This window comes from Bos taurus, chromosome 15 (assembly GCF_002263795.3).
Source record: "Bos taurus isolate L1 Dominette 01449 registration number 42190680 breed Hereford chromosome 15, ARS-UCD2.0, whole genome shotgun sequence".
Classification (NCBI taxonomy): Eukaryota; Metazoa; Chordata; class Mammalia; order Artiodactyla; family Bovidae; genus Bos; species Bos taurus.
The window spans coordinates 29,886,613-29,913,969 of record NC_037342.1 but is presented as its reverse complement, the minus strand read 5'-3'; the positions used below and the strand labels follow the sequence as shown (position 1 = coordinate 29,913,969).

General features: G+C 50.7%; 1 protein-coding gene and 1 long non-coding RNA gene across 2 annotated transcripts; both read left to right on the top strand.

Annotated features, from left to right (window-relative positions):
- Positions 1-13,962: 13,962 nt before the first annotated feature.
- On the top strand, positions 13,963-19,194 carry LOC132342318 (uncharacterized). Its single transcript, XR_009490647.1, has 3 exons — positions 13,963-15,398; positions 17,264-17,459; positions 18,608-19,194. It is a non-coding gene; the product is annotated as an uncharacterized lncRNA (long non-coding RNA).
- Positions 19,195-19,381: 187 nt separating this feature from the next.
- Positions 19,382-27,137, top strand: MCAM (melanoma cell adhesion molecule). The gene is given in 12 exon segments (NM_001110062.1): positions 19,382-19,467; positions 21,287-21,411; positions 21,501-21,705; positions 21,791-21,861; positions 21,974-22,061; positions 23,120-23,984; positions 24,059-24,200; positions 24,338-24,459; positions 24,567-24,708; positions 24,808-24,879; positions 25,038-25,185; positions 26,090-27,137. Coding segments are annotated over 6 exon segments (1,323 nt in total). The 5' UTR covers positions 19,382-19,400; the 3' UTR covers positions 23,887-23,984; positions 24,059-24,200; positions 24,338-24,459; positions 24,567-24,708; positions 24,808-24,879; positions 25,038-25,185; positions 26,090-27,137.
- The last annotated feature ends 220 nt before the right edge of the window (positions 27,138-27,357 follow it).

Genomic DNA, 27,357 nt, shown 5'->3' with positions numbered 1-27,357 from the left:
GGGCAGACGTGCAATCTTTTCACACATGTTTTTACAGAAGGCTGCTGCTGGTCACAGGAAGTTTGCTGCTAGTCCTGAGAAGCAGATGTCTCCATTAATGATTGTAGTGCTTTTTTAGATATAAGAAGGTACAAGAATTTGGGTTCATAAAATCTCCTGAAAATAACTATCTGAAGGCCTGTTCTGCCTGTTTTTCCCAGAGCACAGAGTGCCTCATTCCTGCTCTTGGTTCTGAATTCCCTTCAGGGTATGTCAAAGTTCAGTGACTGGTGGCTAGTGACAGTTTTTAGTTGGCACATTAAACTCTTCACCTCCACTCTGGCCTGGACTTCTTCTTAAACTGTCTCCATCACCCCACCCTGGACACTGCCTGAATCCTTTCTTTCCCAAAGCACCACTGATTGAAGGCTGAAATATTCTGCACACCTTTCTGAGACACGTGGCTCCCAGTACAGGTTAGAACATAGTGCAATCTCTAAAACTCCCCTGGTTTTTCTCTAGCTTCTCTCTCACATCTGTCAGGCCCCAACTTCATGTTTTCTCTGAGACATGTTTTCCCTTTGTCTTCCTCTTCCTTTTGAGATTTCCCCTCTTTCTCGAGCCACCAGACTCCAACTTTCCATTGTTATTATTTATTTGTTTATTTCTACTGCACTGGATCGTCATTTCTACATGCAGGCTCTCTCGAGTTGCAGTGCTCGGGCTTCTCATTGGGGTAGCTTCTCTTGTTGCCCAGTATGGGCTCTAGGGCATGTGGGCTTCAGTAGTTGTGGAGCCCAGGCTTAGGAGTTGCAGCTCGCGGGGTTAGTTGCCCCTTGTCATGTGGATCTTCTGGTACCAGGGATCAAACCCATGTCCCCTACATTGGTAGGCAGATTCTTAACCACTGGACCCCCAGGGAAGTCCTCCATTGTTGTTTGATATACAGAATAGTCTGTTTCTACCCCCAATTCCCTCTAAACTTTAGCCACAAAATGCTCATTTCTCTATGCAAAGGAGATAATATAAAGATTTGTTTAACCTTCTGCCCATATCACAGTCTGTTGTGGTTATTGTTGCTGGTGTTTTGTTTTGTTTTTCATTTTCCCCTAATCTGAAATCTTAGCGAAAATGCCCATCTCCTCTTCAAGATACTTGATCCCACCACCCATAACCTGTCCTCTTCAAAGACTTTACTTGTCCAATGAATACTATTGTGTTTTTAATCTATCTTCCTGAAGCACTTGACACCAGTGACCACTTCCTCCACCCTTGGCCTCTGGACCTTACCCTCTCCTGTCTTCTTTCTGTGCTCACCATGCCCCCTCCCCTCTCTCCCAATGATTCCCAAATCTATGTCTTCAGCCTGAATTTGTCTTTCAAAGTTCAGGTTCCAGCTGCTTCCTCAACAGCTGCTGGATAGCCTACTGGTACTTCAAACTCAATGTGTCCAAAATCAAACTCAGCAAATTTGCTGTGCCTACACTGTGGGTAGTTAACCAGCCAGCTTTCTGCACCGAGAAAGACCTTGAAGTTGGCAGGATCCTCTAAGACAGTATGTCCATCAGCCTGGGACCAAGGCCTCACCTTTGTGATCTGATATATCCTTAAACAAGACACAGCCTTTGACTCTGCTGGCATTCCAGCAGCGGACAGCCAGAGGTTACCTGTGGTCAACATTCTATGGGTAAATTACTGTGGGTGAATTACTGCAAAATGCTCTCTATTCCTATGCTAGAAATATAAAGTACCGTGTGACCACAGTACAAATGAAGTGCTGGGATGACACCCCCCTCCCCACCACTGCTTGGGGAAACAAAGGCACTTCTTGGTTCTGAGAGGTTGTAAACACTCCCTTTGAGGTGATCGTTGTGGTCTGGACTTAAGCACTATCTCTACTGACTTGATAATATTTCTTTCTCTTCCAGGACTGTGTTTCAGATAACAGCTGGTTCAAACCCACTGTTGCCAAAGCAGGGGTCATCTCTATTTGAAAATATTTTTTAATGTTTATTTTTATTTATTGATTTGGCTGCTCTGGGCCTTAGTAGCAGCATGTGGGAACGAACTAGTTCCCTGACCAGGGATCAAACCCAGGGCCCCTGTATTGGGAGAATGGAGCCTTAGCCACTGGACCACCAGGGAAATCCCCATCTTCTATTTGGAGGCTGGAAGACTCGAGAGTCTTGGTCAAAAGAGCCAACACCAGGCTTCCCTGGTAGTCCAGTGATAATCTGCCTGCCAATGCAAGAGACATGGGTTCAGTCCTTGATCCAGGAAGATCCTACATGCCACGGAGCAACTAAGCCCACGTGCCACAACTATTGAGCTTGAGCTCTAGAGTCTGGGAGCCGCACCTACTGAAGCCCATGTGTCCTAGAGCCTGTACTCTGCAATATGAGAAGTCTCTGCAACGAGAAGGCCATGAACTGCAGCTAAAGAATAGCTCCCACTCTCCACAACTAGAGAAAAGTCTGCGCAGCAACGAAGACCCAGCCAGAAATATATAAATACAGAATTAAATAGATAAATAAAATTAAATTTAAAAAAGAAAGAACCAACAGCAACTGACTTTAGGGAGGAAGTTCAAATTGCTTATGAGTGTGAGTTGCAGTGATTGAGAAAAAATAAACCAGATCTGGAGAAAACTTAATGCCTCTATCTTTGCAGAATTGTGTCATGGAAGATACAGTGGTATGATCTAAAATGCTCAGGCATCTGCTCAGGGGCCTGCTGGAACAACAGCTGGTTTCTGCTGTTGTGCTAAGTGCACGGCTTTTGTGCTGCTAGGTGAGAGATACGAGCTGGGACAACAGAGGGGGTTTTTAGAGGTTGTTCAGGCTTGAAGAGACGGGGTGAAACCAGAAAGACTGTCTAATTTAGGAGTTTTGCTTTGTGGCGATGTGTCCCCTATAATCCTCCCTTTTATTTCCCCATCATGTGTTCAGTAAAATCCATATCACTGCCATGGTCTTAAGAGTTTGATATTTTTCTCCTTTTTGATTTAATTTGGCTTTTTAATTATGCAAATCATTTACCAGATACCCAAAGTCAAACTATATGAAAAGGTACATTCCTAAAAGGTTTGTGTCATGGTCTGTGTGTGGGTTGGAAAAGAGTTTCCAGGTATGAGGCAGAATGAGAAGAGACTAAAGTTTATTAGAGTGGGAGATGCAGTTAGAACAGAGAGCTGGCTCAAGAGAAAGCCAACCCCTTTCAAGGACTAGTAGCCAATTTTTATAGCCTCAAGACCGAGAAAATTCCTACTGGAAGAGTGGCATTCAGTTCAGTTCAGTTCAGTCGCTCAGTCGTGTCCGACTCTTTGCGACCCCATGAATCGCAGCACGCCAGGCCTCCCTGTCCATCACAAACTCCCGGAGTTCACTCAAACTCACGTCCATCGAGTCAGTGATGCCATCCAGCCATCTCATTCTCTGTTGTCCCCTTCTCCTCCTGCCCCCAATCCCTCCCAGCATCAGAGTCTTTTCCAATGAGTCAACTCTTCGCACGAGATGGCCAAAGTACTGGAGTTTCAGCTTTAGCATCATTCCTTCCAAAGAACACCCAGGACTGATCTCCTTCAGAACGGACTGGTTGGATCTCCTTGCAGTCCATGGGACTCTCAAGAGTCTTCTCCAACACCACAGTTCAAAAGCATCAATTCTTCAGCACTCAGCCTTCTTCACAGTCCAACTCTCACATCCATACATGACTCCTGGAAAAACCATAGCCTTGACTAGATGGACCTTTTTTGGCAAAGTAATGTCTCTGCTTTTGAATATGCTATCTAGGTTGGTCATAACTTTCCTTCCAAGGAGTAAGCGTCTTTTAATTTCATGGCTACAGTCACCATCTGCAGTGATTTTGGAGCCCAAAAAAATAAAGTCTGACACTGTTTCCACTGTTTCCCCATCTATTTCCCATGAAGTGATGAGACCAGATGCCATGATCTTCGTTTTCTGAATGTTGAGCTTTAAGCCAACTTTTTCACTCTCCTCTTTGACTTTCATCAAGAGGCTTTTTAGTTCCTCTTCACTCTCTGCCATAAGGGTGGTGTCATCTGCATATCTGAGGTTATTGATATTTCTCCCGGCAATCTTGATTCCAGCTTGTGTTTCTTCCAGTCCAGCGTTTCTCATGATGTACTCTGCATAGAAGTTAAATAAGCAGGGTCACAATATACAGCCTTGACATACTCCTTTTCCTATTTGGAACCAGTCTGTTGTTCCATGTCCAGTTCTAACTGTTGCTTCCTGACCTGCATATAGGTTTCTCAAGAGGCACGTCAGGTAGTCTGGTATTCCTATCGCTCAGAATTTTCCACAGTTTATTGTGATCCACACAGTCAAAGGCTTTGGTATAGTCAATAAAGCAGAAATAGATGTTTTTCTGGAACTCTATTGATTTTTCCATGATCCAGCAGATGTTGGCAATTTGATCTCTGGTTCCTCGGCCTTTTCTAAAACCAGCTTGAACATCAGGAAGTTCACGGTTCACGTACTGCTGAAGCCTGGCTTGGAGAATTTTGAGCATTACTTTACTAGCATGGCATTAGTGATTGGTTAAGATGCTATGGGCGTTTCCCTGGTGGCTCAGATGGTAAAGAATCTGCCCGCAGGAGATGCAGGTTTGACCTATTCCCTGGAGAAGGGAATGGCTACCCACCCACTCCGGTATTCTTGCCTGGAGAATTCCAGGGACATAGCAGCCTAGCGGGCTACAGTTCATGAGATCACAAAGAGTCAGACACCAGTGAGCAACTAACACTTTCACTTTTTAGGATGCATTGGGTGGGTATTTTACCTAATATGGGGTCAGGGAACTGGCTAGTTTAGATCCGAAGGCTTATGGCAGCAGTAGATACAGGGCTCCATCAGTTGCAGAGATGTCTGTCCTGGGACCTGGGTACAGGGCCCCACACCTCTGACCTGGGTACAGGGCTCCACTCCTCTGAACTGGGTACAGGGCCCCACAGTTTGCTTTCACCCTGACCCCTCCACCCTGTTCCCTTCGAGTAACACCCTAAGCCCCATAAATCACAAACACACTGAAAATTGTTTTCCTCTCTCAATCGGCATCCGAGGCTTGGCACTGGTACAGGAGAACCCAAACCCTAAACATCGGCTCTAGTAATAACACTGTTCAGGCCCAGAGAAGCACTTCACATCTCATAACCCATGTCCTGGAAACATGAGGTGACTGTATCCAAATGCCACAAAGTTCTATGGTTTGTGCCAGGGGAGGATTTCAGCCACTGAAGCACTTAGGGAAGAAAAGAAATACATTAACTAGTCAAATCCTCTTGCTTTTCCTCCTGTTCCAATTTGTGGTTCCAGAAGTACTCAGAAATTAATGTGGTATGTGCAATAGTGGCTGAGGAACATTTGCAATATTAATTCATATTTTTTAAAATTTGACTATATATGAGTCTAGATGAAAAATACTCGCGATTTTATTGGCTTTAGTCCTGTTCTGATTTATGGGAAGGACTGAAGAAAAGCAACTTACGATTTTAGGCATTGATTAAAGGATGTTGAAGGTAAGTTGATAATGCAATTGACACGGTTAGTAAAAATAAAGATGAACAAGGTCATTTTTTCCACTGAAAATCCAGAAACATTTTTTGTGCCATATGCCATGTATGGCACATAGTTATTTGTTACTATGACCTGACCTCAACTGTGATCATCATGGCTTTCTTTGGAACATTAAAAAGATTATATTTCTGGATCTTCCCAAAGATGAAATATCTTAGGAAAACACATATCACATTTGACTTTACAACACTCTTGGACACATGATGAGAATATTGGCTAAATGCTATTAAAACAAGTAGACTTAATTAACACATGATACTAAAAGAGCTTGAAGAGTTAAGCAAAACAACAGAAATCTCTCAAATAGTTTCCACATGGTCCCAAGTGAAAAATGAAATTATTCTTGAATGTGTGCTACCCACAGATATTTGAGAGGGACTGTTTCTTAGTAATATTGACAAAAGTTTAACAAATCTAAACCTAAGTTTGACTGTTTTAGTTTCTTTGTTTTTTCACAATTGATGAGCTAATACTAATACATTATTATTACTAACTGAAGTACATAGTTTACATTAGTGTTCTCTTTTAATGTGGTACATCCTATAGGGACTTCCCTGGTAGTCCAGTGGCTAAGACTCCAAGCTCCCAATGCAGCGGGTGGAGTTTTATACCTGGTCAGGGAAATAGATTCCAAATGCCACAGCTAAAGATCCCACATGCCACAAGGAAGACCCAGCACAGCCAAATAAATAAATAAAAATAATAAATATTAAAAAAAAACCTGAAATGTGCTGTAGATCCTATGGGTTTTGACAGATGTATTATACCATGGTCTACCATTACAATATCATGCAAAGTATTTTCCCTGCCCTAAAAATCCCCTGTGCTCCACAGGGATGACCATTTCCTGCCTCCCCTCCAGCCCCACTTTGTGGCCATCACTGATCTTTTTGCCATCTTCTTCGTTTTGCCTTTTCCAGAATGTCATATCACTGGAATCATGCAGTATGTAGCCTTTTCAAATTATCTTCTTAGCAATAAACATTCAGGCTTCCTCCATGTCCTTTTGTGACTTGATAGCCCACTTCTTTTTAATCCCTGCATAATATTCCATTGTATGGATGCAGCTACCAGTTTGTTTATCCATTCTCCTATTAAAGTACATCACAATTGCTTCCAAGTTTTGACAATTATGAATAAATCTGCTATAAACATCCATGTGGATGTTTTGTGTAGAACTAAGTTTTCAATTCTCCTTGGGTGAATACCAAGGAGAGTGATTAATGGATCTTATAGTAAAGGTATGTTTCACTTTATAATAAACTTCCAAACTGTTTTCCAAAGTGGCTGTGCCATTTTGCATTCCCATCAGAAATGAATGAGAGTTCCCATCACTCCACATGCTCTCCAGCACTTGGTGCTGCCCGTGTTTTTGAACTTCAGCTATTCCAATAGGTGTGTATTGTATCTCACTGTTTTAATTTGCCATTTCCCAGGCTTCTCTGCCTGCAATGCAGGGTACATAAGAGACACGGGTTCGATCCCTGGGTCGTGAAAATCCCTTGGAGGAGGGCATGGCAACCCTCTCCAGTATTCTTGCCTGGAAAATCCCCCGGAAAGAGAAGCTGGTGGGCTACAGTCCATGGGGTCGCAAAGAGTCAGACACGACTGAAGAGACTGAGTATAACACAGCACTCACCACTACTGAACTGTATGCTTAAAAATGGCAAAGGAGTTAAATTTTACAAATTTTTAAAATCACAATTAAAGAAACAAACAAAAAACCCCACCTAAGATTTTACCCTTTGACCCAGAAATCCACCTCTAGGAATGTACTGTTAAGACACTTTCAACAAAAAGAAAATTTATTGTCACATTATTTATAATTGCAAAATACTGGAAATTGTTTTTGGCCCCGCCTGTATGGATTGTGGAATCTTAGTTCTTGGACCACAGCAGTGAGAGCGCCAAGTCCTAACCACTGGATCACCAGGGAATCCTCTGGTGTCATTTTGACTTTTAGAAGGACGTTAATCTCCTACACACTTAAAATATTAAACTAAATCAAAATATGAGGGAAAAACAAACTGAATGCAAACAGAAACAAATGAACCCAGCTGAATTTCATATGAGTGATATAACCACATAGCAAGGAGGGAAGTATACCGTGTCTCCGACGGTAAAGAATCTGCCTGCAATGCAGGAGACCCAGGTTCCGTCCGTGGGTCAGGAAGATCCTCTGGAGAAGGGAATGGCAATCCACGCCAGTGTTCTTGCCTGGAGAATCCCATGGCCGAAGAGCCTGGTGGGCTGCAGTCCGTGGGGTCACAAAGAGTCGGACATGACTGGACGACTGGACACCACACCATACACCCTCAGCCTGGGGGAAGTAGAGACCTCTTGAACTCACTTTACTAGGCTTACTTTTTATAGTGTAAGACAATTTTGAAATATTGTTGGGAGCCAGAGTTCTTCGTTTGGAAAAAGGGAGACATAAATATGAAATACAGGAAGGCAAGGTAGAGAACTCCATGAAACTGGATCAAAATTGTAAGTTACCAGTATAAACTCATGCTTTCTATAATAATAATATATATATATATTAGATATATTATATATTATCTTAGATGTGCTATATACATAGTATATGTGATTATGTGTGTCCATTGAAAGAACCTAGAAGCAATAAAACCCTCGTAGCAAGAAGCATACCTAGTGCTCAGATGTTGGTTTCTACCATTCCCCACTGAAAGAAACAGGGTTCCTGGGGAAAAGAGTTGATTATAGTGGCTGAGACAGAGAAGGGAGAAGGTTGAAAATTCTGCCAGAAATGAAGTAGCACCAAAAATTATGGGGCAGGGTCCAGCAGACTGGGGGTGGGGGTGGCTGTGTCAGAGGATGCAGAAGCCAGATCAAAGGTGGCCACATCTGGGTTGATTTCAGCATCAAAATAAATAAGGACCGTAATGGAATAAAACCCACTGAATAAAATAGGAGTCCATGAGTCCAAATATATTACAAAGAATATAAATAAACAAAAAATTAGAAAGGAGGGCTCTTGTTTACAATGGAGCACTGACTGATACAGAAGGAGGGAGGCTGACAGGAGAAAATTATCATTTCAAACCATCAGAATGACTTCCCCAGGGATCCAGTGGTGAAGACGCTGCACTTCTAATGCAGGGAGTGCAGGTTCAATCCCTGGCTGGGGAACTAAAGTCCCACATGCTATGGGGTGTAGCCAAAAATTAAAAAAAAAAATCATAATAAATAAAACCATCATGGGAAAAATTGGTTCAGACCAGAACCATTACGGGATGCTAACGTATGTATTACTTATATAGTATTTCAGCCTGGGTTACATAACCCTACTTCATGGACAAGATTACACCAGACAAATCCAGATTGACAAATATGAAGGCAACGTCTGAGGAACCGTTGCAGATTATTGGGAAATAACAAGACCTGAAGACTAAAGACAACAGAGAAACCTGGACTGCATCCTATTCCACAGGGAAAAGACCAACACCACGGTGGACATTTGGGACTCTTGTCAAACTGGAATATGGATTATAGACTAATGTTTTGTATCAATTTGAATCTTCTAAATTGGATAACTGTATTGTGATTATATGGGACAATATCCTTCTTCTCAGGAAATATTGACGTATAAAGGGACCTACGAGCACACTGCATGCAATCTACTTTCATGATTTAGAATAATTATACATATGTACACACATCAAATAATTTTAGTTAAAATTTAATATAAATTTTTATTTAGAAAGAATAAAAAAGCAAAATCTGGGGAATTCCCTGGTGGTGCAGTGGTTAGGACTCTGAGTTTTCACTGCTGAGAGTGTGGGTTCAAATCCTTGGTGGAGGGACTAAGATCCCACAAGCCAGGTAGCTTGGGAAAAAAAGGAAAAAGCAAAATCTGTGGCAAAACATTAATAATCATCATGATTCTAAGAGTATTCAGGGAGTCTACACTATCTCTGCAAACCTTCTGAATGTTTGAAATTAATTCAAAATAAAATTAAATATATAAAAAGCAAAGCTAAAACAAGGAAATAAAAATGTTTGCAAGGGCATAAAGCAAAAGACTCACATGCAGATAATCCCCAAACTAATTTCTCTTGAGACTAACTTCTGGCCAAGTTCAAATTACAGCTTCAATTGCAGAGAGATTTTAAGAAATGTAACAAAATAGTGCTCTGGAGTTTTTTTTTAAATAAGAGCTCAGCATTGAATAATTTGCAAACAGTAAAATGTAAACACCAAATGGATCTAGATATTGCTTTAAAGGCTGTTGAAAATTATTATGATAAAGACGTACATGATGAAAAAGTATTTTCAGGGATAAAATATTTATTATCTGTGGCTCCTTTATAATGTTTAAATGTGAGGTGCAAAATTTATGATTCAGTTCTGAATCCAAGTATTGCTTTAAAATTGTTAGTAATAATTTCAGTTTGGAGCAATGTTTCTCTAAATTGAAATTTATTTTTTAAACAGCTAAAAACAGCAACCCAAGAAAAGTAAATTAACTTGGCATTCCTAGCAATAGAATATGCATTATGAGATTTTTATTATACAAAGTAATTAGGTATTTTGCCAAAATGAAGACAAGAACATTTTATTTAATGGAATATTATATAATAACTTATGAGTTGCATGTGACTTTATTATCTATCCAAACATTGCTGGCCCTTCTTGAGGACACCCAGGCATGCGCAATGAAAATTAAGTTAAATTATCTTGAATATTTTGCTGACTTTAAGTCATACAAAAACTGTGCCATTACATATCTTTTAATTTTGTCATTAGAAAGGTTATTTGTCAAGGTAAGAGGGCAGAGCATGTTTAAGAGTTAGCTAGCCTTCATATTGTTCTTGCCTGGAGAATCTCAGGGACAGAGGAGCCTGGTGGGCTGTCGTCTGTGGGGTCGCACAGAGTCGGACACGACTGATGTGACTTAGCAGCAGCAGCAGCAGCATCCTTCAAATAATTCAAACAGCTTGCATACAATATGTGAACCTTCATTTATATCTGACCTGGCCACACAAGTATTGGAGGTTTTGGTCCTTTAATTACTTCTATTTGAAAGTACAAATAGATGTTGATCATATAAAAATATTTATCTATTTTTATACAAAAGGTAGCATTCCACATATAGCACTGTATATCAAGCTTTTAAATTTAGTACTATATTCCACACCAACCATACCTTAATAAAAATGTCAATGAGCCTCAAATAAATAAATAAAATTATATTCCAGTGACCATTCCATATCAACATATAGGGAGTGTCCTTATCCTTTTAACAGCTGTGCAGTACTCCACTGAGTGGAGTTAATTCAAGGATTGTGGATAGGGGACTCAGAAGTGTTGTGTCCCATCTCAAGTCAGATGTGGTAGGGAGAGAAGTCTGCCAAGAGGATCTCAGTCATGGTGGGTGACATAAGGGACCAGATTCCTCCAAGCTTATGTTTTATTCTAGTGTGAAGCTTTTATGATCAGATGGATTGGCATGTTCAAAGTTAAAATAAGGCCATACCCCAGGTACAGCAGGTATAACCCAGGTAAGCAGCAGCCTCCCCAGAAGCGGCTGGATGTTTCCAACCTCAGTCACCCAAGAGACAGGACAGATCTGGGAAGGGAGACAGGACCTTAGAAAGTGGAACTTTTGGGGGGACTTCCCTGGTGGTCCAGTAGCTAAGACTCCATCCACACTCCCAATGCAGGAGGCCTGGGCTGATCCCTAGTCAGGGAGCTAGATCCCACAAGCTGCAATTTTAAAAAGATCCTGCATGATGCAACTAAAAAAAAAAAAGATCCCGCATTTGGCAATGAAGATCTCGCATGAGGCAATTAAGACCTGGCACAGCCTAATTAATTAGTTTAAAAAAGTAAGAAAAATGAGACCTTTGGTTCTGTCCCTCTGTGCCTGAACTCAGACGGATCTAAACTGATTGGCAGGCGTTTCCCTGCTCAGAACCGTTTATACACACCCTGCTGTGCTAAACCATTTATCAGGGTCTACAAATCCTCTGTAATCTGGCCTCATCCCTCACTAAATTCATTCCTCTCTTGCAGGATATGAACCAACCACTAGCCGTCTCCTACACAGAGGATGCTGCTGCTGCGAAGTCGCTTCAGTCTAGACGGCAGCCCATCAGGCTCCACCGTCCCTGGGATTCTCCAGGCAAGAACACTGGAGCGGCTTGCCATTTCCTTCTCCGATGCATGAAAGTGAAAAGTGAAAGTGAAGTCGCTCAGGCGTGTCCGACTCTTAGCGACCCCATGGACTGCAGCCTACCAGGCTCCTCTGTCCATGGGAGTTTCCAGAGGATGCTACCATACCCTATTTACCCGGCTACTTGCCATTATCCCTTAAAATGAAGCTAGGCATCAGCTCTTCCAGGAAGCCTTCCTTGGCCACCTAAGGTTGAGTTAAGTAACTGTTTGTCTGCATTTGTGCACCCTAGTACTTGCACATTATATTCTAAGTGTTTACTTGTCAGTCCCCTCAGTAGGGCTTCCCCAGTGGCTCAGCGTTCACAAATCTGCCTGCAGTGCAAGAGAGGCAAGTTTGATCCCTGGGTCAGGAGATCCCCTGGAGGAAGGCATGGCAACCCACTCCAGTATTCTTGCCTGGTAAAATCCTGTAAACAGAGGAGCTTGGCAGGCTACAGTTCATGGGGTCACAAAGAGTTGGACATGACTGAAGCAACCGAGCACACCTTCCCTCACTAGAGCACAAACCTCTTAAGCCCATGAACCTTGTCTTAATTATGATCCCACCCTCCGCCCCCAAGCTTAGTCTCTGACACACGACATCCTAGTTCAATGATGAGACAGAGAAGGGAGCTGCCACAATGCCCTTTTCCTTCAAAGCAAACCCTCTCTGTCCACATGTCACCTCTATTTGTACCGCAGTGTTGGCATCACTCAGGATGAATTGAGATGAAGCCTAAGACTCTGGCTTCTCCAACTGATCAATTGTTTTTCCATCCCCCCATCCTACCTGCTTTCCCTGAGATGAGAGAACAATTTAAATTAGGGGCACCAGGGGGCGCTCTCAGGCAAGAAGAAATAGAGAAACCCTTCAGTTCAGTTCAATTGCTCAGTCGTCTGACTGCAACAGCATTGACTGTAGCACACCAGGCCTCCCTGTCCATCACCAACTCGAGGAGCCTACTCAAACTCATGTCCATCCTGTCCATGATGCCATCCAACTATCTCAGCCTCTGTCGTCCCTTTCTCCTCCTGCCTTCAATCTTTCCCAGCATCAGGGTCTTTCCCAATGAGTCGTTTCTTCACATCAGGTGTCGAAAGTATTAAGAGTTTTAGCTTCAGCATCAGTCCTTCAACTGAATATTCAGGACTGATTTCCTTTAGGCTGGACTGACTTCCTTTGGGATGATTTCCTTTAGGATGGAGAAAGCCTTATAAACCTCAGTTTCAATTTCGTCACATCATTGCTCAAGAACTTGCAGCGGGTCCCCACTGCCTCTTCTATCTTAAGATCCAAGTTCCTCCCCCGTGACTTTACCCCACCTCATCTGCCCAACCTCTCACGCGGATGCACCCTCTACCCTCTTGAATTTCTAGTTAGCCGTGTAACACTTTATTTTAGCACCAGCTGTTTGTATAAAGGTGGTGCCAATAGGTGGTAGCAGTGGCTGAAGCTCTCCTCAAGACACTCTAAGTAAACATACATTGAAAGTGAAAGCGGTGAGCTGGCTATGCAAAGAGCAGTGCATGTCTGCCAGCCTCCCCACATCAGCCTGACCTTCTAGCCAGCTGCCGACGCTGAAACTCTTTAATACAGAAGAAGTAGTTGTCGCTGTGTGCGTCCCTTTCTTCAGTCTCACCCTTCCTCTCCTTGTCTGTGCCATTTGCTCTGCTTGGAATGATCTAGCCTCATTCCTCCCCTATCTAAACTTGACTTTTCGCTGGAGCCGCCACATTTCCAAAAAGGCTTTCCTGGCTAGTGCAGGCACCTTCTGTAGATGTTCCCTCTTCTGAATCCCCGTTGCATTTCCTGTTTATACCACATAATTCGTTGGTATTCAATCTGTTGCTTTCTTTTCCATGATGTGTTTACTTAATCCAGCTGTAAATTATCACAGGTAGGGGGCCCATATTTGGGAGTTGGATCAATCTTGGTTCAAATTTTAGTTCCTTGGAGTGATCAGAAAGTTCTGAAACTAGGAAATGGTGATGAGTGCATAACATTGTGAGCATATTTGATGCCACTGACTTGTACACTTAAAGTGGTTAAAAGGGTAAGTTTTAGGTTATGCGTATTTTACCACACTGAAAACAATGTAGCTCCATTACTCACAGGCTGTGCGACTTTAGGTCATGTAACTCTTTTCACTTCAGTTTCCTCATTTTTTGTTGCAAAGATCAAGATAAACATTAGCAATGAAAATGACCCTTAAGTCATGGGCTGAGTTATACAGCCCTGTGAAAATATTAGCTATGACTAGCTTCTTCTCTCATTCTGAGCACTGCCATGTCCCTTCTCAACAGTCACTGGTTTGGCCACCCGCCCAAGATTAGTTAATTAAGTGGCAGGGAGATCTCAAAGCCACCAATTCCTTCGTTGAGTTTACAGCCGGGTATTGGAGATAAGCCGCTTCTGTGGTGGCTCCGTTGGTAAAAGAATCCACCTACAATGCAGGAGATGTGGGTTCGATCCCTGGGTCAGGAATCCCCTGGAGGAGGGCATGGCAACCCACTCCAGTATTCTCGCCGGGAGAATCCCACGGACTGAGGAGCTTGGAGGCTGCAGTCCATGGGGTCGCAAAGGGTCAGACACTACTGAAGGGACTGAGCACATGTGCTTGCTCACACTGGGGACCAAAGTTGGACTAGCTCTTTCCAATGTGATTGGGACATAGAAGGAAGGCGCCAGGGAGAACGCAGGCCCAGTCTGACCTGGTCTGGGGATTTTCTCTGACTCCAAATCCTGTGTTCTCTCCACTTTTCAAGTTCCCTTGAGGCCGTAGGCCCTGGGATGTGGGTCCGGGAAACAGGGTTCAGTGTCCCTCTCCCCTCAGCTTGCTGTTCCCTTCCCCCCACCTCTCTGGCAGCCTCCAAGGCCAGCTGTGGCAACTCCAGAAGGGGTCACAGGCCCTGCCAGCGTGCAGTGGTTCTGAACAAGGCTCCCTGGCTCCGGGACTCCCCCTGGGTTGTTCATAGCTCTGGGTGTCTCCAAGGGTGTAGCAGAATCTGGGATCACTAGGCTTCCTACAGGCTCCTCTCGGGTAGATTAGCTGGCCCTTCCTCAGGGACAACTCAAAGTCAAAATTTAAACAGCTCTCTGGGGACACTCCTCCTCATGGGTGGTGGTATTTTGGGGAGCGGATGTGAACTTCCCCGAGGGGGAGAGATATAGGCTCCCAGCGTCCAGCTCTTTGCCCTCCTCCCTGCCCCCAGCTCGCTCTGTTCTCCAAATTTAGGATGGGAGGAAGAAGTGGGAAGACGTTTGGGTCCTCAGAGGCCAGAGAGCACAGACCCAGGACCAGAAGCGAGACAATCCTTTATCACAGCTGACAGGAGCCCCCAGCCCTGCCCGAGCAGAAATCCTGGCTGGATCATCCTCCCCTCCCCTCCCCTCCGTCAGAGGTCACTGCGACCCCGGGAGGCAGTGCTCAGGGACTCCCCATGCCGTCTGGCTCTCTCCCCAAACTCTACCCGACTCCCACCCTCAACTCAGCTCCCCCTCCGTTTCCCAAAGCAGAGACTGAATCACCTCTACCGGTCCTCGCTGGGAAAGGCCTGGAGACCGGATTCGGGGTTTCCGGAGAGCCCCCAAGGTCCCCTGCCCGAGCCCCTCCCCGGCCCACAGCAGCCTGAGCATTTATGGTAATGTTTGGATTGGGGCAAGCTCAGCCGGATGCCCCGCCTTCCCCGGGCAGGACCTGGGATCCCCTGGGCTGAGGCCCGGGGTGCTGGAGGGCAGCCCACGTGGAGAGGGCCCTGGGGTCGGAGAGGACTAGAGGGGACAGTCCAGGCCCAGGGGAAGGCTCCACAGGGCTGGGGATTAGGACGGGAGGGATGGGTCCCCCTCTGCACACCGCACTCACTGCGAACCCTCCCTCTGGTTTCTGGGTCCCTAATCCCCAGGAAGAGTCCCCATGTGGCCACATCCTCTTTTCCCACTCTCCCCCCACCCCCTTAGCAGGGAAGGGGCTGAGAGGAGAGGCCGGCAGCTCCCAGGGGAGTTCCTGGAATGCTGGGAGCCTGGGAACGGACCCTGCAGTGTCCCTGGGAAAGCCAGGCTGTGGGAATCCCACCCACAGCCCCCTCCCCAGGATGCGACACCGGACGCCAGAGACAGATCCCACCTCCCCAAGAGGGGGCTTCTGTGAGAGTGGGAAAACCCCCCTGTCCCAGCCCCAGCCTGGCTCGACCCCGGAGTTCAGTAGGCCAGCTGTGATGGAGACGCCCCACTCCCGCGCCCTCCTCTCCCTCGCTGGCTCTGATATAATCCCGGTCATTGTGCCACCACCTCCCCTCCCCCGCCCCTTCTCTGGACCCCTGTACAATGGGGCCTTTGCCTCCTTCAGCACTCAGGGTGGAGATGAACTCACTGACGGTTTCTCCAAGTTTAAAAATAGCCCCTCCCATCTCCCCCTGCCCCACCCACCACCACCAGCACAAGTCACCCTCCTCCTCTCCCATGGCATTTCTGGGGCGCAGCTCAGTCCAGGCCGCACCTCCTTCCTGCCTGGAGTCAGGTGCGAAGGACATGGGTGAGACCACGTCCGGCCAAGACAGGGGCCGCTTCCCCCTATTCAATCTCTTCCCCAACATTTTCCACCCAGCCCCCCAGTATCCGGTTTCCTGGCCTGAGGTTGCCTCAGCAGCAACTGCCCCCCACCCTCCTCCTACCCCATTTTTTTTCACTCCCTTAGCACAGTCTCCTCCCAGCTCAGAGCCCCCGACACTGGAAAAAATTCTCCTACCTCCCCTCCAAAGACTCAGACTGAACCCTATTTTTAGGCCAGGCCAGGGAGGGGGGGATTCCCCAGCCTCAGTCATTGCCAATATTGCTCGCTCACCTCCTCCACCCCATAGCGCCTTTTCTTACTGCAGATGTAAACTTGTCTTTATCGGCTTCCTTCCTCTATTCAGCCCGCCCTTCTCATATCCTCCTGGTTAAGGCCCCTCTACTGGAGGGGGTGGGTGGGAGACCACTGTACCCACTATGAGAGAGGACTCCTGGGCTTAATCTCACCCCAGCAGGGCTAACCCCCCCGGGGCAGGACTAGCCTTGTCTTTTTACCTCCACCTCCACGTGGAAGATGGGGGTGGGGTCCCACATCGTACAATGCAATGAAAGCCCCCACTCACCCCGGAGACAGCAGTTGAGGGACTCAGACCGTGGCCACCACCCCTCACAGCCTCAGTTTCTCTACCTGTGGTCAGACTTATGCCCAAGAGAAGCACCAAGGGCTCTCTGTGCCCCCTGGGTCTGCCGTGGGAGTGAAGAAGGCAGCCTTCCTACCCATTCTTTCTGGAGAGAAATGAGGCAGGGAACTTAGGGCTCTGGTCTGGGGCTCTGCTGATCCTGGCCTGCATCTGGGCAAGGCTGCCTCCACCGAGTCCAGGCACAACAGTGTCTGCAGATGGAAAGCCCACAGTGGCCTCCTTGGCTCCCCCCTTCTGCTGGACCTCCATCCTCTCTCGCTGAAAGTTCTTCCCCGTCTGCTTCCTCTTTCCTGCAGCTGTGGACGCTCTAGCTCCTGGCATCTCAGAGAAACGGAGAAGCCCGTCTTAGACACCCTCCACCTCCTGCTCCTTCACCCTGTGCTGCCATCATTGTGCTTCCTCCTGCCTCCAGTCCCCTCTGAAGCCTCTCCAAGGACTTGACCTCTTTGGTTTGGAATCCTAGCGGGCCCCACTCAATGAAGCCTTCTTGAGGTTGTCTGCCCCCTGACCTCTACCACCTACTCCCTGGCAGCCCAGATCACCCTGAGCTACTGGCTTCCCTAAAGGACAGTCTCTGTGCTAGTTTGGTGGGGACGTGTGGGACACAGAAGTCACCCTGAGCTCTGTCCTCACTTCCCTTTCACCGCAGAGGCAGCTCCACCACCCCCTCCTAGCTTCACTCTTCTCACAACGGAAGGATTCTGACTGACCGTCCTTGGTGGTTAGCTGGCTTTGCTCTCAGGCTGGAGAGAGGAGAATGATTAGTTAATGGTGTTAAGAGAAGGGAAGGGGGGTGGAGGCAGGGAAGCAGAATACTATGCCCAGCTCTGAGCTTGCCAGGGCAAACAGCATCCTTCAGCCATTCCCATTCCTGCCCCTGCAGACAAAAACAAACGCATCCATTCCATTCTGGGCCCTGGGCCAGTCCATACATTCACTCTGGGGGATGAGGAAGCACCATCCTTCTCTCACCCCCCCACCCCCACCCCGGGCTCCAGGCCCCTGCCTTGGCCCACCTGGCATGGCCTCTGGCTGAAAATTAATGGAGACAGAGGAGGGGATCAGCAAGGATCTGAAAGACGAGGGCTGATGTGGCTCAAGAGTCATCTCGGCGTCATCAAAACACCATCCGGGAGCATCCTCTAAGTCACCTGCCCATCTCTGGCATTTGCTGCCTCACCCTGCTCCTCCCCCCAACCAGCGAGCGGCAAGGCTGCCCTGCCTAGGACAGGACTCTATCCCAAATCCAGGCCCCCTTTAGACCATCCCAGTTAGAGGGGTCCCAGCTGATGTGGACCCCTTTCCCAGGGTCAGGGAGCTGGGGGTCTCTCTCTATGATACAAGAATCAGTCTCAGTCCCCAGAGCCTTAGTTCAGGTTCAAGGGGCCCGAAGACCCAGGCATTGGAAATAAGGGGAGATGCAGGTCCCCTTGCCTCGCTGGGACAGATTCCACTTGGGCAGGGCAGCCTGGAGTCAGTTCTGATTCCTCCTCCAAACCCCCCACCCTCAGCTGCTGGGGGGCCAGAGCCCTACTGCAGGGGGTCCCTTTAACCCTCAGCAAACAGCAACAGGTATAGAGGGAGCAAGCTGGAGACCTTGTGCCCATTAACTCATTTTTCTCCCTCTTTTCTTCACTCAGGGGAAAATGAGTCCCAGGTTGGGTTCAGTAAGTGAAGCCAGAAGAAGCAGAAACCTCAAGATCCAGGCTCGGTGGGACAAGTGTGACAACTTCGGGCCTGTGAATTCAGCCCCTCCCTGCTTCCTCTGGTCTGAGACTTGCAGGAGCTGGGGGGGAAGGGACCACCCTTAGCGCGCTCCCCAGTACAGATACCTCTGGCTCTGTGGGCCCTGGGCCCAGGGTTCTTCCCTCAAAGCGGCCAGGACTGCAAGGCTTGGGGGCAGTGCCAGGCCTCCGGCCGCAGCAGTGGTGCAACCGTTCTGGGAAGCCCGATTTCTCTGGGGCAGAGGTCCGGGGGAGTGGAGGAGGCGGCGGGCAGAAGAGCTTAAAAGGGAGCGAGGTCCCCATCAAGGACACGAAGGACCTGCCAGTGGCTCCTCCGCCAGGAGGTCCCCCAGGGCTACAAGGGCTGGCTGGGGCTAAGCGGGGTCTGACCCGGTGGGACTCCAGCATCCGGGCCAGCTTCTCCCTGCAGCCGCCTCGGAGACACCTGTCACCGCCCCCTGTCCGTTCCCTAGCGGGGGGCTGGGAGGAAGGCTCCGGCCTAACCCCGCGCCGCGCTGTTCGGCGGCGCAGCTCCGGGCATCTCGGCGCCGGGCCCGCCCCCTAGGGCTGCGGCGCGCCGGGCGGGGGGTGGGCTGCGCGGGGCGTGGCGGGCGGCCCGGGCGCCCGGGCCCCCTCCCCCGCCCCCCTGACGTCAGCCCCCGGCGGCCGCACGCTCCCTCACTTGGCTCTCGCCCTCCGGCCGGGAAGCATGGGACGGTCCGGGCTCATCTGCGCTTTCCTGCTCGCCGTCTGCTGCTGTTCTCGCCGCGCCGCGGGTGAGTGAGCTCAATGGGGCCCCGCACCCCGAACGGTCCGGCCGGGCGGTCTTCGGCGGAGCGTGCCCGGGAACAGAGCCTGCATCCCGGCGGGGGCCGGGGCTTTGCGCGGCGGCGTGCGCTCCTCCTCTCGGGGTCCCCGGCACCCGGCGCCTTGCGCGCGTACAACTCTTCTTTGTGGCCAGTTTGCAGCCTCTGTTCCAGACCATCCCGGGAGCAGGACTGGGGAGACGGGGAGGGGGCTGCTGCCTGGAGCGGGAAGGGGCGGAGTAGAGTCCCTTCGGGCTCTGGGGAGAGCTTTCCTTCAGGTACTTTCTCGGGGGCGGGGGGCGGGGAGCGTGATTGGAGCCTTGGCGGGAGGGGCAGCTACAGCGCATCCCCAAATCCTGAATTCCGCGCCCGCCTGTTGCTGGAAAACGCAGCTTTCTTAGCTGGAGGGGTGCACCGACCCCTCCCTCTCCCGCCTGGGCTTCGAGCCAGGCTAGAGGTGAGCGAGAGGGGGAGGAACGGCGGCTCCCGCCCTGCCAGGGCGTTGGCAAAGGCTGGAGCGCCGTGTGGGTCCCCTCGCGCCTATCCGGGTGACGGGGTCACAGGTGGCAGGGACTAGGGATCGTGGAGTCCCAGAGTGCGAGCGCCCCAGACTTGTTACACCTCCCGGAATGGGACCAGATTCAGGTGGGAAAAGGGCCCCTGCACCTCGGAATTTTTCTCTGAAACTGCCTAGGAGCTGGGCGCTCCCGAGCTCACCCTACCCTTGTATGGCCGCAGTGGTGTCGCTCGTTTCTCTTGGCTCTGTTTCCCGAGTTCTAGCCGCTGGCTGGCTGGGAAAGGGGAGGTCTGGGCAATACCCAATGCCATGGCTTCGTGCCCATGCCAACAGTGTCCCTGGGGTACCCTCGGTTGCTGCCTTCAAAACCTTTATGGGGGATGGAGGGGAAAGGGCTGCATGGGGCTCCAGTGCTGCAGAAGGTCCAGCCCCACCCTGCCCCCTTCTTCTAGCGCTGGGGAAACCGAGTCAGGGAGCTGAGGCTTTTGCTCTGGGCTGAAGACCACTCCATCTGCCCTCATTGTATGGGAGCCAGCTCAGGGCAACCACCCAGGCACCCGAGTCCAACCAGATGGTATGGAGTGACATCACCTCCTTGTGGGGCGGGCAGGACACTGGCACCGCTGACGTCACTCTTGCCCACTGCCTGGCCCTTGCCCTGACCCCTGCCCCCGACCCCAGGGATAGATTTTGGCCCCTCCATGACTCTGACCCATCCTGTACTCACAAGACTCCCAGGATGGGGTCCCCTGAGAGTGTGGGAATTCACAGAGGTGCTGCTTACGGAGTAGGAGATAGGGGTCTCCTGACCAGGGTTGTCCATTGGGGTCTTACGGGGGGGCGTTGGGGGGCAAAGGGTAGAGTAGTGATGTCTTACCCTGGGTGTGGGGACAAAAAGGGCCTGTGTGCCTGGGCCTGGCACATGCCTTGCATTCCCTCACTCTGAGCTCACCCAGGGAGGAGGGGGCCTGGAAGGAAAGGGGCCTTCCTCTTGGCCCACCCTCTGCCAGCCTCATCTGGGAGTTCCTGGCGCTCAGGGTCTCTGCTCTAGTGACCAGAAATGTCCATCCCCAGCTCCCTTGAGCCAGGAGAGGGCCGTTCCCCAGGTTGGGGATCATACAGAGTGGTTGAGGCTTAGAGAGGACAGCGTGCCCTTCGAACCCTCATTGAAGTGGCAGAGAGAACAGCTGCTGCAAGCGGGTGTGAGTGAAGGGCATGGTGAGCAGCTGGAGCTCACTCAGCAGCTGGTGCCCCCCCCCCCGACCCCCCCAGGTGTGCCCGGAGAGGCCGAGCAGCCGGAGCCCGAACTGGTGGAGGTGGAAGTGGGCCACACAGCCCTTCTGAAGTGTGGCCTCTCCCACGCCCAGGGCAACCTCAGCCACGTGGACTGGTTTTCTGTGAGTGCAGAAGAGGGCAGCAGGGGCGGGAGGCCCTGCCCTTCATGTAACCCCAGGACCCTCACCCCCGCCCTGCTGCCTCCGCTCAGGTCCACAAGGAGAAGCGGATGCTCATCTTCCGTGTCCGTCAGGGCCAGGGCCAGAGTGAGCCTGGGGAGTACCACAACCGGCTCAGCCTCCAGGACAAAGGGACTACTCTGGTCCTGACCGGCGTCACCCCCCACGATGACCGCATCTTCACGTGCCAGGGCAAGCGCCGGGCTCAGGAGCACCGCATCCGGCTCCGTGTCTACAGTGAGTGCCCTGTCCGTGCCTTGTGGGCAGCGTGGGGCATGGGAAGCGGTGGGCCCACACGCCTCCCCATCTCTCTCCCTTGTAGAAGCTCCGGAGGAGCCAAGCATCCAGGTCAATACCTTGGGCATTTCTGTGAACAGTGAGGAGCCTGTGGAGGTGAGGTCTGCTGGGGTGGCCCGGGGTTGGGGGAGGCGGGTAGGCAGGAGCTCAGAGAGGGTAGCTTGGCCGGGTCACAGAGTTAGGAAGACTCACACCCTGTCCTCCTTAGGTTGCCACCTGTGTCGGAAGGAATGGGTACCCTGTTCCTCAAGTCACCTGGTACAAGAACGGCCAGTCCCTGAAGGAGGAGAAGAACCGTAAGTCACCCTCTCTGCCCTTAGAAGCCGTGCTTGTGGCACTGTATGGGGGCCACTTTGCACTTTTCCTTTGCGGTGAGGCATGCCGGACCTTAGCTCCCCGACCAGGAACGAAACCCATGACCCCTGCGTTGGGAGCACGGAGTCTTTAATCACTGGACGGCCAGGGGAATCACTCTTGCACTTTTCTTTTTTCAAGTACACAAGCCATCCATGAAAATATTATCATTAGAGTTCAAACTTTTCAGAAAATCTAGAAGGAAAATTTCCTTCCTGCCCCAGACCCCCCTCCCAGAAATATCTCTGCTGCCAGTGTGCATGTGTTCTTTCAAGCCTATTTCTAGGTCCTTACTCACACATGTAAATATATCTAGGACTATATAGGGTTTTGTTTTTTATTACTTAAATCAGTGGTTCTCTTCTAAGGCTGATCTTGCTCTCCTCTGGGACACTTGGCAGTGTCTGGAAATATTTTTGGTTGTTGAAAATGGAGAGATGCAACTGGCATCTGGTGGGGGGGGGTTAGTGAGGCCAAGGATGCTGTAAACATCCCACAGGGCACAGAGTACTTCTGGCTCCAAATCTCAGTGCTGAGGTAGAGAAACCCTGATCTGAAGGGCACGGCCTGCCCTACACTGTTTCCCTTTTGACAGCAAGTCCCGGAAATCTTGCTGGATCGCTCTGTTTAGATCTACCTGATCGTTTACCTACTGCCCAGCACTTCACATGGCTGAGCTATAATGTAATATATAATATAGCTATAATATGGTCTAGCTCACCATTCATTCTGGTTAGTAGACATCCAGAGTGTTTTCTCTTTATTTTTAAATCACTGCAGTATTATTTGCACACACCCTTGTATGAGTGCCCATGTGTGTTTAGGGTAGATAACAAGCAGTAAATAGCTGGGTTGAACAGCTACAGGTGGCATTCATAAGGATCCATGGCCCTCTACAGCGGCTCCCCTGCCACTCCTTCCCCGACTCAGGACACCACAGGGTGGGGATGGAGGTGGAGCTGAGACCCACCGAACCCTTCTCCCCTTCCTCCCTGCCCAGGGGTCCACATCCAGTCATCCCAGACGGAGGAGTCGAATGGTCTGTTTACCTTGCGCAGCGTTCTGCAGGCACAGGTGTCCAAGGAGGACAAAGATGCCCAGTTTTACTGTGAGCTCAGCTACCGGCTGCCCAGCGGGAACCACATGAAGGAATCTAAGGAGGTCACCGTCCCTGTTTTCTGTGAGTACCGACTCTTCACAGTGGGGCTGAGTCCTGCAAGCTTCTGCCCTCCTGGCGCAGAGGCCGCTCTTGGGCTGAGGACTGTCCCCTTTGCCTGTGCAGACCCGGCCGAGAGAGTGTGGTTGGAAGTGGAGCCTGAGGGGATGCTGAAGGAGGGGGACCGTGTGGAAATCAGGTGTTTGGCTGATGGCAACCCCCAGCCCCCCTTCAGCATCATCAAGCAGGTGCGGAACCCTCTGTTCTGGGTGGAGGCGGGCATGCAGGAATGGCTGGAGGTCCGCTCTGATCATGCCTTCATCCTCTCCCAGAACCTCCACACCAGGGAGATGGAGGAAGAGAGGACAGATGACAACGGGGTCCTGGTCTTGGATCCCGCCCAGAAGGAGCATAGTGGCCGCTATGAATGTCAGGGCCTGGACTTGGAGACCACGACATCGCTGCAGAGTGACCAACAGGAGCTGGTGGTGAACTGTGAGGGGCTGGGGGCCCAGGACAGGGGGGCCAGGCTGGGGCAAGAGGGAATCCAATCTGCCCTGCCCTGCCTGACCCCACTGCTGCACCCCCAGATGTGTCTGATGTCCGGGTGAGCCCCGCAGCCCCTGAGAGCCAGGAGGGCAGCAGCCTCACTCTGAACTGTGAGGCCGAGAGCAACCAGGACCTTCAGTTCCAGTGGCTGAGAGAAAAGGTACCCAGGTGGGCCCAGAGCTATGGGGGGATGGGTGGGCCTGGGAGTGACCTCTGACCCGTCTCTCACCCCAGACAGGCAAGTTACTGGCAAAGGGGCAGGCGCTCCAGTTACACAACCTGAAACGGGAGGAAGGGGGAGGCTACCGCTGCCTGGCCTCTGTGCCCAGCGTTCCCGGCCTGAACCGCTCCCAGCTGGTCAACGTGGCCATTTTTGGTGAGGCCCTTGAGTTGGTCAGTGTTTTCAAGCTCTTTGGGGGCCAGAAATCACCTGTTGCCCTGGGGCACTCTAGTGCGGGAGTGGGTGGCGGGCTGGCAGAGTGTGCTGTCTTAACCCGCCCTGCCCTCACGCAGGGCCCCCGTGGATGGCATTAAGGGAGAAGAAGATGTGGGTGAAGGAGAACTCGGTGCTGAATCTGTCCTGTGAAGCCTCGGGGCACCCTCGGCCCAGCATCGTGTGGAGCATCCAGGGCACGGTGAGTGGGCACACGGCAGCCTCCCAGTTGCTGGGCCGTCCCCTTGCAGGCTCTGCTGCCACCGCCCGACACCCTCCCACCCCTGAGCCGCGTCGCCTTCCTTGTAGGCAAATGAGCAAGACCAGGAGCCACAGAGTGTCCTGAGTGTCCTGAACGTCCTGGTGACCCCAGAGCTGTTGGAGACAGGCGCTGAGTGCGTGGCCTCCAACTCCCTGGGCAGAAACACCACCATCATTTTCCTGGAGCTGGGTAAGGGCTGGGTCCTGCAGAGGGGGTGGGAACCAGCCCACGTCGGGCTCATTCCTATCCCACCCCTGACCCCAATCCATTTCATGTCTTCCACCCCAGACTCCAACAGAACCAGCAACCTCAGTACCTCCACCGTCAGCCCCCCTGCCAGAGCCAATGGCACCTCAACAGGTGAGCTGGGCCAGACTGGGCACCCTCATTCTGCCCTGCCCAGCCCAGGGGAGCTCTGGACAGCTGCCAACCTTCCATCAGCCCTGGACTGGGCAGGGCAGTGATGGTAACGTGGCAGCCTGGGGCAGGGAGTGACTCCAAGTGTCTCTGTGGAACAGAGAAGAAGCTGACAGAGCCCGAAAGCAAGGGTGTGGTCATCGTGGCTGTGACCGTGTGCGTCCTGGTCTTGGCCTTGCTGGGTGCTGTCCTCTATTTCTTCTACAAGAAGGGCAAGCTGCCTTGTGGACGGTCAGGCAAACAAGAGATGTAAGCACGGTACCTGGCATCTTGCACACCCACCCCCCCATCTCATGCTGCCAGCTTGCTGCCTCCTCGGGGACGTTGCCCCGCCAGCCCCCGGCCCACTCGCCCGTCAGGAGCAGGAGTGGGGCACTTGCTTTCCCACCACTACCCAGCTCCTTCCACCACACTGCTTCCCTTCTTCCCTGTTGCCCTTCCCCGAGCTGGCCCAGAACACCCAAGGGCCCGTCATCACCCAGTGCCCCATCCCTCCTGACAGCCCCCCTTCCCTTGCCCTCAAGTTGCCAACCTCTTGCCTCCCTCCCTCCTCCCAGCACGCTGCCCCCGTCTCGTAAGAGCGAATTTGTAGTTGAAGTTAAGTCAGATAAGCTCCCAGAAGAGATGGGCCTCCTTCAGGGCAGCAGCGGTGACAAGAGGGCTCCAGGAGACCAGGTAGGAGGCAGTTCCTGTGGCCAGAGCCTGACAGTCTTCAGGGATTGGGAGCAGCAGGGGCTGACGGTTGCTGAACACTAACTCTGTCCTTCATCCTTCCTGTCTCCAATGGGGAGCAGCTCCCACCTCGCCTTCCTAACACTACTCACAGACGGTAGGGCCAGGCAGGTGGCTGAGGGACCCCGGAGAAGGTAGCCCCCAGGACCAAGAGCAGGACCCAGTCCATCACCACTGCTGAACGGCGCTGGTGGCTCACATCACTAGGTGTGACGTGCGGCCCAGTGTGATTTGGGGTCTCATCTCTCATTCCCTGCCCTGCCACCCCCCGCCCCCACCCCACCCTGGCTTCTTCCCTCCAGGCGCTGTACCCAGTCCATCAGCTGTGGCTTCAGTCCCTCCTCCCTTTTAGTGCTCACACCTAAACCCTGGTCTGTGTCTTTGAATTCCTGCCTCACTTCTGCTCTTCACCCATCTTTAGGGAGAGAAATACATCGATCTGAGGCACTAGCCGCTGAATCACACGGCGCTCCCTCCCCTGCCTGGAACCTCCCCCGTTCCCTGCTCACCCTCCTCCCCAGCACTCAGGATGGTCGCCAAAGCCTCTAAAGTGGACTACTGAAGTAGAGAAGACCCCCCTCCAGCTCACCTGCAGACCCTGTTTCAGAGGGCATGTGGGCCACGACCCGAGCTGTCCTGAGAAAGACCTCGTGTGGCCCTGGAGGCCCCCTCTTTGGGGACCTGTCCACCACGGTCTCAATTTGTTGAGACCAAGGAGGGGCCCTCAGTATCCCAGAAATGCATAGGAGAGTTTCTTACAGAACTTGTTTTCTCTTTACACATTATGGATGTAAGTACCGGTCTTCTACCAGCAACCAAATTAGGTAGCCTGTTTATCTTGAGCTGACTTCCTGCTCCAGGGCTGGCTTCCTAATCCAGTCATATTGCTGAAGTGTGGCTGAGGTGAGCCCAGGCCTCTCTCCGCGGGTGAGGGTTGCTCCTCACTTAGGTTGTGGGGAGAACCCCCCCCACAGTAAATGGAAGCAGTTGCCTGCCTGCCTCTGGAGTCCCTTTTGCAACACTCCTTTCTTTCCCTGGGCTGAAGCCAGGACCTGGTGGTGTTCCTTACAGGATAGTCAGTGACGATGCCGGGCACAGCTTTCCGGAGTGAAGGCCATTGGGCCCGAGCACCCTTTCACTTGGCTCCCCCCACCCTCTCTAGGAATCACATTATGACTGAATGCTAGGGGTGGGGGCTGGAGATGAGGTCCAGATTGTCCTTTACAAGGGTTAAGGCTATAAAGTTATATTAGCACCAGGGTTCTAATGGGAGAATGGTACTTGGAGATGAGAAATGGGCCTGGCTAGAGCTTTGGGGTGTGTATGTGTATCTGCGTGTATGTGTGTGTGCGTGTGTGTATATATACAGTTTTGTTAGGTTGTAAATTTGCAAATTGTTTCCTTTTTATATATTGTGTGTGTATATATATATATATATATATGAAAAATAAAGCTTAATTGTCCCTTAATCTTACAGTTTTTTATTCATCATGGGTACCACAGCAGCCTGGGGCCTGCAGTTGGAACCGTGCCAAAAAGCGGGGACCAGAGGGCATCTCTGCTTCTCAGCAGGGGGCTCGAGCTCTAACACAGAGGATAACCTTGCTCCTTAGCAGCACAGCTGCCCTGATCACCAGCTTGCAGAGCCTGGTGAGCTGACGGCAGAGAGTTTTTGCCCCTTTCCTGTCA